The 18,433-nt window shown below is 33.3% G+C and overlaps 2 protein-coding genes across 2 annotated transcripts in view; both read left to right on the plus strand.

Moving 5' to 3' along the window:
• Window positions 1-55: 55 nt before the first annotated feature.
• LOC136803341 (protein max-like) lies at window positions 56-12,566 on the plus strand. The gene is made up of 6 exons (XM_067060055.1): window positions 56-193; window positions 10,608-10,646; window positions 10,908-11,015; window positions 11,175-11,249; window positions 11,613-11,661; window positions 11,754-12,566. Exons 1-6 carry the CDS (start codon window positions 104-106, stop codon window positions 11,987-11,989), a joined length of 597 nt encoding a protein of 198 aa, XP_066916156.1. The 5' UTR covers window positions 56-103; the 3' UTR covers window positions 11,990-12,566.
• Window positions 12,567-12,866: 300 nt separating this feature from the next.
• Window positions 12,867-18,433, plus strand: part of LOC136803342 (molybdenum cofactor biosynthesis protein 1-like) — a gene marked incomplete in the record, with an annotated part of 17,854 nt that continues 12,287 nt past the window's right edge. The window contains 6 exon segments of the mRNA XM_067060056.1: window positions 12,867-12,973; window positions 13,705-13,819; window positions 14,235-14,402; window positions 14,818-14,982; window positions 16,236-16,297; window positions 16,757-16,828. Coding sequence (XP_066916157.1) covers window positions 12,887-12,973; window positions 13,705-13,819; window positions 14,235-14,402; window positions 14,818-14,982; window positions 16,236-16,297; window positions 16,757-16,828 — 669 coding nt within the window.

The following is an 18,433-nucleotide window of genomic DNA, read 5'->3' on the forward strand; positions in this document are numbered from 1 at the left end:
AGAAATTTGGATCGTCCAGACTTTTGTCGGCATTTTTAATGTATAATTGCTCACTTGGTGAGGGACATGTGTTTTCAATGCATAAACAACACAGGACGACTGCATGAAAAAAAGATTTTTGAAAACTTGTTCACGATATGTCTGGTCAAAGATGATGAGCGACGAAGAAAAAATTGATATTAGTGGAGAAGAAGTAAGTTTTTGAAGAACCCATGCAAAAAATACTGTTTTTCTTTAATAATTTGTTTTCTTGCTCTGAGCTGTTTTTAAGATACACTATATATAACTTTACTTTGTCTGGGCTTTGTCTACACTCACTCTATCTTTTAGCGTTTAGCTGAACTGAAGAAATCCATATTTAGGATATCTTTATTCCTTGGCCTCTTATATTTTGGCAGTGTTCGTTAAAAGGCAATTGAAATTAAAATTTCCAGACAATATCATTCTAACACAATCAATCAGTTGAAGGGTATTTCCACTAGGGCACTGCTCCACTAGGGAGGTGAAAAACATCAATTGATGTTTTAAAAGCTGACCACCCACCCACACCCCAAAACTTCAAACACCTGAAATCCCTGAAAAATGATTAAAAATTGCCTTCATGGCTGTTTGGTCAGTCATCTTGATTTTCGCTACGACTCGCATAGTTTATTTGAAGAATAGCAGAAGATAATTTCTACAAAATTCCTGTTAATTATCCATAGTATCACGTTCGTTTGCGTAGGGTAAAATGGCAAAATGCGAAAATCAATTTTGGCAAAATTCTTTTGAAAAATGAATTTACAACCTACCTCTTTTTTTTTTTGGCTTTTGCTTGAACAGCTCATCCAACTCGTTGAGTCCGATGCTTCGACATTTCCTTGAGGCTGTTGGAGTCAGCTTGCCTAAGGTTAAAATAGTGGGCAAGCAGAGGTTCGTCCGGAACAGTTGTGAGGACGGTGTCTAAGTGTTTTTTGAATACTTCTTTGGGGCAGTTTGTCAAATCTCTTATTGGTCTGGGAAGGGTGTTGAATAATCGAGGGCCTTCTTGGGAAAGACTTCCCCTCCAGATATTTTTGTGTTTGATATTGACAGCTTTTAGATTGCAAATTCTCCCCAATCTCTGATTTATATGGCAGAAAATGCCTCCTTTACTTTCGTCTTAATCAAAATTCCGGACGTTGCCTTCAATGACGTTCCAGGTATGAATAATTTGATACCGCTCTCTCCGTCTTTCAAGGCTATACAGTTTTAATGATTTGAGTTTTTCCCAATAATTGAGATGTCTGAGGGATGGAATTCCATGTAAAAATGATTTCTGAACTTCTTCCAGTTGCTGGACAAGACCACGCTTCCAGGGAGACCAGAGTTGAGAGCAGTAGTCCAAATGAGGGATGGCTAGTGCTTTCCATGAAGTTAACATGGTTTCAATTTCCCTTGATTTGAATGTGCGGTATATCCATGCACTTATATTTTTCACTTTTTTGATTTGTTCTTGGATATGTTTCTCATAAGTCAACTGAGTGTCTAGGGTGACTCCAAGGTCTTTAACTTTGTCTATATTTTCGATCAACGTTGCTGTGTCAGTAAAATAGCGAGAACTTTGCTTCAGCGCGTTGTTTTTCCCGTAGGCAAGGTGCTCAAATTTAAGACCATTCAGCTGCATGTTGTTGTCTTCTGTCCACTTATAGAAAGTGTCTAGATCATTTTGTAGATGATAAACATCGTCCAGTTTGGATATTTCTTTCATCAAACGAGTGTCGTCAGCAAACGATGCCAAAATAGAATGAAGGATGTTGTTATCGATATCTTGAATCATGATCAGGAAGAATAGCGGTCCCAGCACAGATCCTTGCGGCACACCTGAAATAACATCTGTTTCTGAGGACAAGGTTGAGTTTACTGAAACTCTCTGTGTTCGATGAGTCAAAAAGGATCTGATCCATTCAAGGAGTTTACCGTTTATGCCATTTTTCTGAAGCTTGTGTAACAAAATGGTACGGTCTACTTTATCAAAAGCTTTACTGAAGTCTAAATAGATAACGTCAATGTTATTTCCATTCTCTAGGTAATGGATCAGTCTTTCGGTGTGTTGAAGCATGACTAAGACATGAGCGGCCTTTCCTAAAGCCATGTTGATTATTGTTATACAGATTGTTTTCTTCTAGATGACTCTGTATCTTGGCTCGTACAATCTTTTCAAAGACCTTTGAAACGTGGGATGTGAGGGCAACAGGTCTATAGTTTTCAGCAAGTCCCTGATTCCCTTTCTTGTAAACTGGGGATATATGTCCAGTTTTTAAAAGTTTTGGAGTGATTCCTTTGTTAAGTATGTTTCTCCAGATGATTGAAAGTGGTAGAGCAATGTTATCTTTAGTTTTTAGCAGAAGAATAGCTGGAAAACCATCAGGTCCAGGTGCTGAAGTTGGTGACAGTGTACCGATTTCTTTGACAAATTCCTCGATAGTCAGATTGATATCTTCAAGTGTTGGTATTTGGGACTCAAGCGGATGAAGGTCGTAGTTTTGAAGAGGTTGGGTGAAGACAGACTTGTATTGGTTTTGTAGGATATTGGCCATCAAAAGGGGATCATTAGTCAATTTGTTAGTGTCTGGATCGATTATTAAGGGTCCAACTTTTGGTTTAGATTTCGAGAAGCGATAAGCGTACGAGTAAAATAATTTTGGATTGGATTTGATTTTAGAGGTTGCTTGAGCTTCTTTCTATTTCCAGGTTACAAGATTTGACTATATCTTTTTATTCCATGAAGAGATTACTGTCAAATAAAAAATATATTGACAATTAATGGGTACCATAACTTGGTCTAATGTCGACATCCCTCCTCTAATTTCGACACCCTTTTTATCAGCTGAAATTGATAGAAAGGTTGAAATTGTTTTTCTTTGCTTGATGGTCAGAGAGGAATTATTCTTTTTCAATAAGTGATTCAAGCTTTCATATTATTCCTGTCTCTAAAAAAGGGTGTCGGAATTAGAAGAGGGATGTCGATATTAGACCAACTTACGGTAAGCTTTCTAGAAATCCAAACATAAATTGCATAGCTTTTACCAAAAAATAGCACTTTAGGATCAGAAACAGTCAAAAACCAGCTTTTCCAATTTTCTTTGGTTGTTACAGGAATTAATTCCTTGTTTGTTTTGATCTGAAATTTTCTGTAGGTGGTGGCCAACATGGTTCCCTTGCTCATATCAGGGGGGCCTGAGACCGGGGTAAGAGAATTAAAGTTTCTAAGTAAAATCTTAATTATCACCCAAAAAGTGCCTTTTTTTGTCCATATCTTTTAAATAGATAGTCCCAGCCTTATCCCTCCTTCAGTAAAGTTTCCTATACCTTTTGTCCTTCAGAAAAGCTAAAAATATTGGCCTTAATTGCTTGCTTTCAATTCCTGTAGCCAGTAGTGTGACCCCCTGTATTTCTATTTTATTCGGTGCGGTTTTTTAATAGAGATGTCACATGACTCCATTCCCACAGTCTTATTGGACTAGAGAAAGCAACAAAAGTGAAATCGTGTGATCTGAGCTGATGAAAAAAGACCGTGGGAACTGGAACCGAATATAATTCTCATTCTAAAACAATGGCAGCAAGAAAAGCATGTCTTTTGCATTGGACAAAAGGTTGTAAATTCTGGTTGCTTTAACCCTATTCGGCCTAGGGGGGGCTCTTTCTGTTCGGAGGTCAAACTATTGGTAATAGCTCCTGAAATAATAGAGCTTTTGCCTTGAAATTTTCTGTAAATTCCTAACTTTTTTTTAGCTTCAAAATAAAAAAAAATTTGACACCTAAAAATTTTCACACCTCGAGTATGATGACATTTCTGACAGTAAGGTGTCACAAAAATTGACACTTTTCCAATACAAATTTATTTTTAATGTCAAATATATCGTTTGAACCTTATTTTATTGAATATTTAGGATAAAATAAGCATTTTAAACTCAGACAACTTTTTTCTAAAGCTTTTGTTAGAATACAATAGCTATTTATAAGACATGAATTCCATATGTGACTAACGGACATTTCCACTGTTTAGCAGGCTAGAAGTCAAGCTTGAAATTAGGAATAAAACTTCTTTTGGTGTGGTAACTATCAGTGGGGGTCAAAGTTTCAAGAACCATATAAAACTTTTTCTCTTGACTTTCACTTGGTCAGAAATTGCAATTAATAGGCCCGTGACTAACGGACACAAAAATTAACATCTAAAATGGGACACTTTTACAAACAGCTGTAGAGTGCTGTTCCTAAAGCTACAGTTTGGGTTTTTTGCTTAAATTCACTAGAGGAAAGGTTGAATTTTATGTTTCAAAACTAATTTTGAAAAAAAATTGTCAAAGTAAGAAAATATGACAAAAATTGGGCAAAAAATGCTGTGACTAACGGACATTTAAAAACGTGACTAACGGACAAAACGGTTTTTTAATGATTCTGACGAGGCAATCCAACCATTCCTATATTTGGTGCTTTAGGGGTGAAATGTTATATCAATAGAATGACAAAAGCCTAAAAGAATAGAACAATTCTTATTTTTCTCTGTGTGGTACCATTCCTGTCAAGTTCATAGATCCCGAAATTTTGAACATTTTGAAATATAAAGATCTGTTGAGTTTTTATGGGTGTTTTTTGCACTGCATTGTTTCTTTGTTGAATCAGGACAAAGACAGACAAATTGGGTAAGGGTATTTATTTATTTACTTTGGAAAAGGATTATTCTCCCTATTATGACTGAAAAAGTGATCTTATGAAAATTTCATCTCAGGTAGAATGAGTTTCGTGACTAACGGACACTTTTTGATGAGCCTCTTGTGAGCTACCCACTCAACCTTTATGGCTAAAATTTTGTACTTATTTTATGGTCATGGTACTTCTGTTTTTAAGACAAAAATAAAAGAAACATGCAGCTTCCCTTGGCTTTCATTGGAACTTTTCTTCTTATCAGTGTGACTAACGGACAGTCGGGTAGGCATGCATAACAGCCAGAAAAAAAACAAATAGGAGTTAAGCAAAGCAGATTTTGATTATTGATATGTTTTCTATAATGGTTGTCAGTACTCTATCACAGATTTATGTACTGATACAATCATATTTGGATAAAAAAAGTTTCTGGCAAAGTTCTTGGTTTTTTCAAGCAATTTTGTATTTTTTTGTATTAAAGGCTTCACCCCAGCACAGAAGCGTGAAAAATGGACTTTAAAGAAAAATTTTCTGGATTCTCACACTTCAACATATTTATATTCAAGAGAAAATGAAAACTTATGTTATTTCTGAATTTGAAATTTTGACCTAGATGTTAATTTTCTCATGGAATTCATGGAACAAAGGAAATTTTTGGTTTTTGCTCACTTTGGGCATGATGAGTGACGTCATCAAAAAAATTTTTTGTCAAAAGTTACCTTACGTGACAAAGATCTTGTGTGCCAAATTTCATCCAAAAAGACCCACTAGATCAAAAGTTAAGGGGTGGTACAGGAAAAGCCCCCCCCCCCCCCAGTTCTGAACCGCCCCCAAAAGCCTAGGTTGAATAGGGTTAAGGTTTTATCTTATCTCATCTCATTTACTTTAATTAGTAGAGGCTTCTTCAATGTTTATGTTTATAGTCTATAAAAGTTTGTTTTTTTTCGGTGGAAAAAAGTGTTTAAAAAAGCATTTTTTATGCTGAAGGTTTATTTTTTTTCGCAAATTTTTGTCTTCAATCTTAAATAGATGAACGAGTATTTGACTGATGGTTATGATTTTTTCACAGAACATAGTAAAACTATTCAGGAACTTGGACCTTTTAAAAAATCTGTTACTTCTGGAGATATATTGAAAAGTTTAGACATGGGTACTTCCCGTTCCCAAACCAAACACACATGCTAGCGGCAGAAACAAACAGCCATCTGCAAAATTCAAGGGTCGTACGGGCAGGGGGGGGTCGGTACTAAAATCTCAGACATACATGAGTACTAAAAGGATTTTCGCTAATTTTTGACATACCCCCACCTATTTTTTCGAAAATGTTATTTTAGTACACATGTACTAAAATTATTTTGAACAATTTAACATAGATACCACCCATTTTTTGCCCTTTTACGGCTTTAAATTTACCAAAATGGGGTCATTGTTACAAACCTAGTCGAATTTAGTGCATCAATCTGCAAAATAATATAATTTTATTACTAAACTGTGCTGAACTGTACATAAAAATATTTTCAAAAAATATTTAAAAATTTGGAAAAGTTCTGAAAGATTTCTGCAGATTTTTTCGAAAATTCCTGAAAAAAAAAATCAAATTTTTTCCAAAATTGTTAAAAAAATGCTCCATTTTGGCTGATTTTAGAACAAAATACTAAGATTTTTCAAAAATTTCTTTAAGAGACCACCCTTTTTAGTATTTTAGTACACATGGTACTAAAATTATTTTTGAGCTTTTTTGCATACCACCACGTCACTAAATGTCATGATGTCTGAGATTTTAGTACCGACCCCCCCCTGGTACGGGCCGGGCCGTCCAACAAAGAGAAGGCATAAACATGAGACTGTTTTTTTTTTCTTTTCAAAACACAAGAAGCAATCAAAATGAAACATGGCAAGAAGTAACATTTGATACGGAATGAAAAATCTATGTTTCTGGATTTGAAAAAAAATGTCAACAACCTTTAACCCACCCACCCACTACAGTTGGTCACGCTAGTGTCCCGTTGAAACGTGTATTAAAGACTAATAAGGCAAAAGCGTTATATCGTTTACTTGACCCGTAAACAAAAAAAATACGCCGCAAAACTTCTAAAAAAATTCTGGCGCTTTTTTATGAAGTTAACATTTTCAAAAACTATGAACATTTAGCTACCGTCAACGTCAAGTGGGACGATTGGTCGAAACATGGGACTGTTGCATATCTGGTCTGTATTTTCACTTACTGTAAAATTGAAAGAGAAATTGCAGGGTGGCCAGCGATACTGGAAATACTTGAAAATACTTGAATATGCTGGAAAAAATTATTGGTACTTGATTATACTGGAGTTTTTGAAAAAATGCCCATTTTTCCAGTATATACTTGAAAATGATAAATTGGAATACTTGAAAATACTTGAATTTCTTTTTTCAATCAAATCTTCTATTTCCAGGGCTCTTACAGGCTGTTTTGAAGTATAAATTTTCCAAAATTTTCTATTCGGACCCAACCATGGTGGGTCCTCCTGATAACAATGTATTGTATCCTATTTGTAAGGTTAGACATTCTTGGTTGGTCTTATTCACTTAACCTATTTGATATGGATTTTTTAAAAAAGATGAACCTTAATGGGCATACAAAAAATAAAAAAAAAGTAAAAGCAGAATCTTAGATATTCTTCAGCTCAAGTTATTTACTGCAAGATAACCCTCATTGAGAATTTCAAAAATCTAGCCTTTGGAGCATGTATTGAAAGAATATATCCAATGTGCACATTTCCACTCTTTCTCTGCCAAATGGATATCTGATATTTGCAAATCAAGCTACTGCTGGAAAATGGAGCCCATGGTAAATTAATTGTTCAGGCTAATGCTAAAGCAGTCAGGGAAAACTTGGAAAACCTGGAAAAAGGGCTATTTTTAGAAAAAGTCAGGGAAAACATAGAAAAGCCAGGGAATTTTTGTAAAATTCTTCAAAAGTCAGGGAAAGTCAGGAAATTTCTTTCTAGAGTCCCTTGAAATTGATGGTTTTAGCCAATCTTTGAATCCCTATTTTTCAAAATTTTCTTTGTCGGACCCAACCATGGTGGGTCCTCCAAGTAATCACGAAACCCACTAATATCAGGACACTTGACCTATCTAAAATTGATGGTGGTATTTTTGAAAAGTTTGAAAGGTAGTGACATGAAAAGTGCTACATGAAAAGTGCTCGCCAATTTTCTATGTTAAAAACTCTTGCTAGAAAATAAACCTTCTGGGAGCAGTGAGCCATAGGGAAATGATTCTAGAAATAAGAAGTTGAAAATTGGGAAAATGTCAATTTTTCAGCAAAGTTTTTGATTTGACTGAATTGACTAAACCCTTAATTACACAGTTTCTTCGTCTGCTCGAACTGGATATGTCTTAAAAGTCTTGAAGTCTGATATTTGAAGAAAATATTTCTGATAGTCTCTAGAAAACATTCTGGGAATATCGGAACATTTCTTTCTACTACTTAGAATTGCAAAAGAAATTCTACCCACTTCGCTCGCAACCAAATCTTCTGATTTGACAACCTTGCTGCGTAAGCTGTTAGTAATAAAATTCTAGAAATTAGACAACCGCTGTAGTACGCCATGGTGTCATAAATCCACTAGTTTCTAGAGTACATTTTGATCTGTTGTTTAATTTGAGAAAATGTCAAAATAATTCTGGCATCAGTGACATTATTTTGTGCACACAATTTTGTCATAATACTTTTAAGAAAGGGAAGCCCATAAAATTTCTGGCACATTGAGGATCCGGATATCCCTATTCTAACGAAGCACCATACGTAAAGTTCAAAATATACTTGAATGTACTTGAATTTTTCACCTTCATATACTTGAAAATAGCAAATATATACTTGAAAATTATCAAAAATGCTCCAAAAAGTACTTGAATATACTTGATTTTCAATGACTAAAATCGCTGGCCACCCTGAATTGTAATTTCTAATATGCCATTAGTTAACTCAAATCAAATGACTTTGGAAGTTCAGTGAAATGGTGGCCGAATTGCCATCCCATGTTTTGTCAGATAGTCCCAAGTTAAAGCAGTTGACGGTAATTATTTAAACTTAGTAGTAAATAATGTTCAATAAACTATTTGTATCTTTCAAAAAATAAACACTTTCAAAATGAGAAAGCTTATCATTGTCACCCCCCCCATATTTAGATCATTCTATTTTGGGAGCAAAATAAGGCAGAAACTTAGTGCCCTGCGCAAGATTGCCGCCTTATGAACGCAAGCTGATCCTGAAATATCTGAATTTCTCTAAGCTTAAAAACAAGCAGTTTTTTTGTAATTTGCATTTGCAGGCAGAATTCTTTAAGACCAAAAAACATACTTTTTTGGGGGTCTTCATAATCAAAGAAGACCTTTACTATGTGATAGAGCTAATTCAAACTGAGCAGAAATTCAACAACAATTCTCATACTTATGTAGATAAGAAGTTGTACTTGTAGCCATTTTTGTGGTCAAGAAAGAAGGAAAATGAGCACAAATTCTGCATAATTTATGTAAAATTAAAGGAAAAATTAGAAATTTGAAGCTACATGAAAATATTATAAGAAAAACTAAATATTTAACTCCTGGACAATGTAAATTGTTCAGTTGTATACACTGTAGAAATTGTATATCATTGCATCAAAATAAAAAAGCGTTATTAAGTCCATTTTTGTTGTTTTGAGAAAATTGACTTTAAATTATTTTTTCCTTAAATGCTGAAAAACCATTAACATTTGAAATATTTTTGTGTTAGAAAAGCTATTAGTCCAAAATTGTTTCCACTCTGGACTAAACTGGCTTTAACCCTTTCCAGACGCATGATTTCACGGCTATATGACGCAAACAAAAATTTGATTTTTGACTGGCTTTACTAAAATTGCAATATGGCCGACATCTTGTCACGTGACCGAAAAATCGGCAGATTTTTTTCGGAACAGCAAAATTATTGACTTTGAATAAAGAAATAGAGTAAAAGGCATTTGCTTTACGCCTTGAACTTTGAATATGATTTAGAGAATTGAATTACTGACCGGGTAAAAAAAATTTCATGTCATAAGCTTTCCAAGAATCTGAGTAAAGTGATTTTTTGTCCAAATTTTTGAGCAATTTTTCCCTTACAGATTTAGCCTGAGTAAATTTACAACAAACATTGAATATTTATAATTCTAGTTGTAAACAAGATATCGAAAAGCGTTTTTTTGCAGGTTACGGGAAATTTATCTCAAAATCATTATTCAAAACCATGTTATTGTATTTTGGCGCGAAAACGGTTAAAATCTTTCACAAAGCTATGGGCCACCTGGTGGCCCGTGCGTCATATAGAAACACGATTCATGGGCCACCCAGTGGCCCGTGCGTCCGGAAAGGGTTAAAGGCTTTTTTACCCTGAAAATAAAGTGAAAAGTAAAATTCTTATTTTCTAAAAGCTTAAAATTAGGCCACCTTTGCTTGGTTTTTGTTGGATTTGAGCCAAAAAATCAATAAAAAATAGAGTGTAAAGCATCGGTATGGTCATAACTCAATCTTCCAAAAAATGGACTTAAAGCTTTTTTATTTTGATGCGATGATATATTATTTTAACAAATATCAATTTGTTTTATTTTGTTCAACAACTAAAGTGCCTTGCCATTTCTTAAAAAGTAACATCCAATCAAATGAAAGTTAAGCGCTTACATTCAATCAGTACAGATTTTTTAACAATCTAAATAATTATACATCATATTCCTTCCAGCTTTTGTCTTTTGTCTAAAGATAAGAAAAGTTTTTTCTGTTTTATTCTAGCAAAAACAAAACAACTAAACAAGGGCACAGTGACCCTAATAGAGGTCAAAAATAAAATCCATTTGTGTACCAAAATCTAGAGCTCCTTTACAAAATCCACAATCTGGCTATATTGTACATAACTCTTCATTAAAAGTTTTCAAAATTTTTTTTAGGATGAAGATGGATCAGGACCACAAACCTTTGCAACATTAGTAATTAAACATTTTTTCATATGTCTTCTATTATAATTCTTCAAGAAATTTCTTTTGATTTTGTTGCAGTAAGCTGTAACTGTATAATGGCAAGATGCTTTATTTGAAGTTGCATCTGCTAATTACAAATCCTAGATTTACTAATCAAAACACTTTTAAGCATAATAGTTTTTGGAAGTTCTGACACTTTTTTAACTCTTCTTTGAAAATAGTCTGAGTATAGTATTTTAGCTTTTTTTTCAATTATTTTTGCTATTTCAGGCAGAGAAACGTGCACATCACAATGCCCTTGAAAGAAAACGAAGGGATCATATTAAAGAAAGCTTTAGTGGTCTAAGAGATAGTATTCCATCTTTGGAGGGTGAAAAGGTTTGTTTACTGTGAAGTATTTTGTCTATTTTCGAAAATGTAGCTCATCTTTCCAACACTTATCATAATTAATAAGTTTTGTTTTCCTTTATTGAAAGAAGTATAAATTCTTCCTTTTGTATCATTTTTAATTTTTTCTCCATCTTTCTGTTATCTTAGTCCTCAAGAGCTCAAATATTGCACAAAGCTACTGAACACATACAGTACATGCGAAGGAAAAACCATGCTCACCAGGTACAAAGTTGTAAAGAGTTTATTCATCTGATTTTAAATTATGTGACAGTTTTTCGTGAAAATACCAGGGAGGTCCTAAAAGGTCATTAAAAATAACTTTTTCTCCTTTGTAAAATGCTGACTTGATTAGTAAAAAAGGGATTACCTTACACGAATATTGCTAGTCATTTTATTAACACAAATAGACAAATTTTTTGTTAATAAAAACCCCAATCCTTGAAAAAGCAGAAAAGTTTGTGTTAGTTTTTAGCATGTTTTAGTTTCAAGGCCATTAATTATTTGTCTTCTTTTATTTGTGTAATAAGGTAGCTGTTTATATAGAATCATTTTTGGAATTAAGTCATTTTTCATGCTTTTTTTCAGACAGATATTGATGAGTTGAAAAGGCATAATATGATTCTTGACCAACAAGGTATATTGATTATTAGAGACAATTTTGATATTTTTTGTGTTCAACCATTTTATACAAGATCTGGACTTGATTTTTTCTGTTCTGTAATTTAGTACGAGAGCTGGAAAATTCAAGAGCAACTGGTACAGTCACAATTGATGCAACAGCTGCAGCTCTCCTGGGATCTGCTTCAGAGCTACTGTTAAACACATCTGATGACAAGAGCATGAATTCATCATCTGAGACAGTTGTAAAAACAGAACCTGTTCTTATAGAAAGACCAAACAATGCAGGTGACCATGACGATTACACCATAGCACCAAAGAAAGCAAAAGTCGAACCAGAATAGAAATATCATGATAATCTAAAAAATATAAAAATTGCATGTAAAGAATTATTTTATAGTATTTTTTTTGAAAAAGTTGGGAACTCTTGAATTCCTCTTTTTTCTAACCTTACATTATATTATGTCTCATAGATAGGCATTTTCACACATTTTTTCTGTATACATTTTGCACATGAGTAATAATAATCAACCGTGAATAATATCCAAATAAATTTATCTATATTAGAAATAATGTTGGCACTTTGTTTAAGGTCTATGAATGCAAATGAAATTGATATGCCAAAAAGTTACCAAATGTGTCTTTTATCATTTATGTTGTTATTTTTTAGTTTTAATATAATGTAGGGTGAGTTTTGAGCTTTTCTACAAGGTGATTACTAGCTTGAATTTGTAATTGTTTTATCTTGACTAGATTTTATTATTATGATTGCTAATTGTAGAAAAGCAATGTCAAAAAAAAATTAGTTATTTATTATTGATGAATTTTTCTTTTTATTACACTGAACACTGTAGAAAAAACTTGTAAGCTATTTTTTAAGTGATAGATTTGGTTTATGTTTTAAATTTACCGCCTCATAAATTTCGCCTTTGTTTTGTTCTTTTTGCATGTACAGCTATTCATAAAATTTTGCTAAGAATTTTATTGCCTTATCTCGATGCTTTCCCATTTTTATTGTCTTTAATATTCTATTAGTTTCTTTGGGAATGTCTTGATAGATACAGGGAATTTTGCACTGGATAGAACCTGACTTTAGGTGGTCTTTAATTTTAGCTTCACGCTAGAAACTGTCCCTTTCTTCAACATTGTTTCAATGAGATATTATTCCAGATTTCGGTTTTAACTGATAGATTTTTAACTGATACTGATCAAACCATTTTTTATTTAGATAAAAAAAGAAAATGATTAAAATTCGACAAATTAATGTGTCTATATTATCACTCAGATCAACATTTTCTAAATGTTCACGGCAAATCTCAACAAATAATGTAAGAATTGATTATTTCACTTGTTACAATAAATTTAAATCATTGTTATTATAAACTTTTTAAATTTTGGCGAGCAACAGCATAAAATCTGTTCTATTTTGCCTTATTTGAAGCTTTTTGTGAACTCAAGAAATTATTTAGGCAAAATACCAAAAAATCTAATTTTGTGAGAACTTATTTTGGCGAGTGAGCAAAATTTTTAATTTTGGTGTGAACTAATTTTGACAAATTTTGTCTAAATTCCCCAAATTCCCCAAAATTAGTTCCCGCCAAAAGAAGTTCCCTTAAGGTATTAAGAAGAACTAAAAGTAAAATGAAGGCTAAACAATCATGCCATTAGCATATAAAAGAAGTAACCATTGGTACACACTATGTATTATATAAGCATACATGAAAACGGGTCAAGGCTTAATATGCTGAGCAAAATCTCATTTTTAGCCTTAATTTATGCTTATTTAAATGCTCAAAAATTACAGTTTTTTTGTAATTTGGCGTCACAAACAAAAATCTTTGGTCTAAGAAAGCTAAAATATCTTTAAAAGTAACCCTAAAAAGGTCAGCGTTTTAGAAAAGCTTTACAAGTTTTTTTGCATTTCAGCTTGGAGGTATGCTTAGCATCGTGCTTATTTTTTACAAAGTTTGAGGCTAAGTATGCTTATAAACGTTATGCTTACAAAAAAAGAGTGTATTGTTTTAATAATAAAAAAGTTAGTATCTTTTTACCTTCACAGCTTACCAAGCCTAACGTTGAATTAGAAGAAACACCATCATCACCTTTGACAGACACTTTTGGACGATTTCACAATTACTTGAGAATCTCATTATCAGAACGCTGCAACTTAAGATGTAAGGTTATTTGAACACTTTTTTAAATGGCTCACTTTTTTTAACTGGGCTATTAGAAAGCTCCAGTGTAACTCAAAACTTTTAATACGTATGTCAGAGATGTGGATTTAAATCTTTTGTTATCCTAAGAATGTAACTAGCTGTCTAACTAACTGTTTTTGTTGTTGCTATTAGGGCAACATTATGGTATTTGTTTGGGGCTCCACTTTACTTTTGCTATGTGTTGAAAGATAGATTACTCTGTGCTGTTATTGACAAACAAGGCTATGTTTTTTGAGGTCAATATTTCATGCCTCAGGAAGATACATGGTGCTTTGATTATTGACAAAAAGGCTTCATATATATGCCTGAGGAAGATGTTGAATGGGCAATAATCAACCTGTGTCGATTATTTACAAACAATCCTTGTTTTTAGGTCAATATTGTATGCCTGAGGAAGGTATTGAATTGACAAAATCATCAAAACTACTATCAACTGAAGAAGTAATATATTTGACACAAATCTTTGCAAAACATGGTGTTGAAAAAGTACGGCTAACAGGTGGTGAACCTCTGCTGAGAAAAGATATTGCTGAAATCTGTGGTAAATAAAATGATTTGATTGTAATTTTTATTCCAAATCATTCAGCAGGGACCATCCTGTTGGACATATTTTGGTTATTTAAGGTTTTGGGCGTTCTTATGAAGAAAATTCTAGGGGCAACATCTATTTGCTCGCGATATTTTGAACAATAATCTTGAATTAGAGCTATAAAATAATTGACTTAAGTCACCCACTGGTCTTTATCTTGAGGTCCTTCCTCAGCTTCAGAAACTGTTTAATTCAAATGTATAAACTTTCACTTACAGAATCTTTCTGGAAGTTCAAAAATGCAAAATTTGCAAAATTTCCTACTTACGAGAAAATGTATGCCTGGAAATCCTGTCTAAGAATATATTATTATTATATATTATAATAGATATTTAACACTATTAAAATAACTTATTTTTCATTGTAGAACGGATCAGTGCAATCGATGGCATAAAAAGTATTGGCCTGACTACTAATGGTATCACAGGCAAAAGACATTTCCAAAAACTAAGTGATGCAGGATTGACTCATGTCAATATTTCTCTTGACACCCTGATACCGGAAAAATTTGAGTTTGTATCAAGGAGGAGAGGTAAGAGGCAGCTCATATAGTATGTACACAGTAAAGAGGGTTTAGAAAAGTGCTTATCTATTGTTTAAATGACATCAATTCTATTGGTCTCTGTGTACTGGGGGGGGGCGCGTGTTTCGAATATTTAAAAAAACTTTTGCGCACACACTATTTGGATGACCCCTAATATGATTTTGAGGAATTATTGATTTCTGGTTTCATTTATTTGCTTTCTTTATTGGAATCTTTGGTACAATTAAAGTATAATTTCACAGCTCGGGCTTCAAAATAAATTAAGTTTCTTATGTGTTGAATTCTCCTGTATTTAAACTTCTTATGGTTTAGAAAGATTTCCATCTCAGCCTAACAAAATTTTGTCAACAAAATTTTGTCTCAAAATTCAGCAAAATTCTAAAGAAGAAGCTTTTTTTATTAACATTGGCCTTCTGGGCTAATTTAAAATTTTAAATGAAGTTTTTTCAACAAATTTTAATTACAATTTAGATGGCTCGATGGATAATTAATTCTATTAGACCAGCGTCTGAGATTCAGAAAAGGCCTTAAATAAAGGCATCCCTTAGACCAGGGCAAATTTATATTATGCTCCTAATAGGGTGTAGAATTGACAAAAAATTTTGCCCTTCAAATCTCCTGCAGTTTTCGAGTGAACCGATTTTAAGTTGATCAATAGATTTTTTCGAAGTTTGAAAATCAAATATTTGATGCTATAATCAGTTTCAGCTCGAAAAGTAGGTAAAGAAAATGGGGCTATTTGTTAAGTATCGACCACCTTATGCAGAGAAATGGTGTTTTAAGGCAAAAAATTGACGTCTTTAAATTGAAGTATTTTCTAGGAGCATTTTCAGAAGAAATCATTCTCACAGCTTGATAGCCCTGAATTAGTAGTATCCAAAAATGGTATGGTTTGTTAACTTTCGATGACTAGATCTCGAGATGTTTTAGTTTAAATATTGAAATCAACATTTTTTGTTGAGTCAGCAGTTTTTAAGCATATTTACCTAACTTAAAAATATTATAATATCAAAAATTTGCCCTGATCTAAGGGGTACCCTTTAAAATGACACAATTCACTACCTCGGCCACTGGCCTATACGGTTGTAACATATATAAAGACTGTAAAAACTGTAATATTGGTGCTGAAGATTAGGCTGAAATAACGTGTTAGTTATGGCACATCCAAATTTAGTTCTCACTCTAAAGCTAAACTTTTGTTCGAGGAAGAATAATTTAAAATGTAAACTTTCTATCTTTAGGACATCACAAAGTTATGGAGTCAATTGATCGTGCTTTGGATTTACCGTTTCATTCTGTAAAGGTATTAATGAAAGTGTTTCGAATGATTCAGGCACAAAGGACAATTTCGAGGCTGTCTGTAAAATACACAATACTAATGGGTTGTAATACAAGCTCAAAATATTTTACCTTATGTTACTTTTCATAATTTGAGCCAGAAAATTGACGTGGAAAAAATGTAAGAATAAGGTCCTATCTTCAGCAAAAATTATTGGTACCAAAAATACCAATTTATATTTTGGTCAGGGTTCTGTACTGAAATTTCATAATCATGTCGTTTTGTGACGTGTTGGTATACCCACAAAACTTAAAATCATGGGCTTGAATTCTCACTCGAGATTACCTTTTCAATGAGAACGAAACCACTTACACTATCTATTCGAATTCCATTAAAATGAATTACAGCAATTTTTGTATGTGCTGCTTACTCGTTTGAGATTAGTTTAACGTAGATGTTTGACTTCATATCTTAATTTTATAGGTTAATTGTGTTGTTATGAAAGGCTTGAATGAAGATGAAATTCTCCCTTTTGTCGACTTTACCAAAGATAAGGTATCTTTTAACTAGATATTTAAAATTCTAATGTTGATTGATTTTATCAATTATGCCTTATACCATGTCTTAAACTAATCCATTTATTTTTTTCTTCTTCATCTTTAATCTTCGTGAATTTTTTCTTTTTGTTAATATTCTACTCCTGTTTATATTTTCAACAAGCACAAATCGCTATCTGATTCGAATTCTATAATTACAGCCTTTCTTGTCTTCGCTGCAGATTATATTGAGACAGACTTTATTCACTTTGAGCATTTGTATATTCGATACAATCATCAAATGGAAATTTCAAGCGATAAAGTTCTTTGTAAATTTTGTCCTCTGTTTATTGTGAAGTTCAACTAAATCTTCATCGCTAAGGCTTTTCCATGTATAAACTGAAATGAATTGTTTCCAGTTGAATCCTGTTGAATTGCGAGGTTGAGTTTCATTTTTATATTAGGGTCTGAGTTTAGACAGACTAATCGCCACCGCCCAGACTAACCAAAGCTGGTTGTAAAACTGTATCTTATTGAGAAGAGCTTCCCACGGGTGCATCTCAGAAAATTCCAAATTGATAAAGTAGTAAATTAACGATGTTTGATTTTAAAAGGCTGAAAATTATGGCGCGCCAAAGCGGAAATAAATACTATCTTTCATTTCGCGACATTATCTTTCATTTCGCGGCACTAACTTTCATTTCGCGGCACTATCTTTCATTTCGCGGCACTAACTTTCATTTCGCGACACTACCTTTCATTTTGCGACACTATTTTGGCCCGATTCCGCCGTGCACACTTGCAACTTTCGTTTTCATGCTTCCTGGATTTGTGACTTTGTGCAGAGACCAGGTGATTTTTTGCACATAGATGTCAATCATCCACAAACAATTCAAGTTGACAGAACCGAATTTTGAAGGAAAAAATTATTTTGGGCAAATTTGGGCCAAAAACGGCCCAAAAAAGTGCGGTTTTTCAGGATTTGTTGTTTCAGATATGTTGCAGATTATTTCAAGGTATTCTAGTTACGAATATACAGTACATTTTGGGGGTCATACTGAATATTTCTGACATTAGTTCTTTATGATTCTACAAAAGGGAGTGTTGTTGTTTTTTCAACAAGGGCCTTTAAATGTTAAAACAAACAAAGAACTTTTCTTCAGCTTTGGCATTTCACTTTTTAATACTGTGTGGCCTTTGTATCTTTTTAGGTACTTAGCTTCAATTTTTTGAAATGATTGGAGTGTTTCTGGTTGTTTTCTTTCACTTTTGTGTTCATATTAGTATTTTTTGAGCTTCGACCAAAGGGAAGATGATAAAAATTGACCGTCAGTCGAACATGGTTTTTTTTCCTATCTACGATTTTGTGTTTCCGGGGATTTTGTTGTTTCGAATTGATTAACTAACAGTTAGGTAGGGTCAGGGTTGCTAGTAACGGCTTGTCACTGTGCCGGGTGCATAGTCGGCGCCTTGGGTCCCGCAGGGTTGCTAGTAACGGCTCGAATTTCAATCAGGTTAAAAAAGGGGCAATTTTACCCATATTATAATAACATTACCCCCGTCTTTTTGGTCATTCTATAAGTATTTCCAAATTTTGTGTTCTGCTGTGCAAGTGTGGCTCAAC

Source organism: Clytia hemisphaerica, unplaced genomic scaffold (genome assembly GCF_902728285.1).
Source record: "Clytia hemisphaerica strain Z4C2 unplaced genomic scaffold, Clytia hemisphaerica genome assembly, whole genome shotgun sequence".
Classification (NCBI taxonomy): domain Eukaryota; kingdom Metazoa; phylum Cnidaria; class Hydrozoa; order Leptothecata; family Clytiidae; genus Clytia; species Clytia hemisphaerica.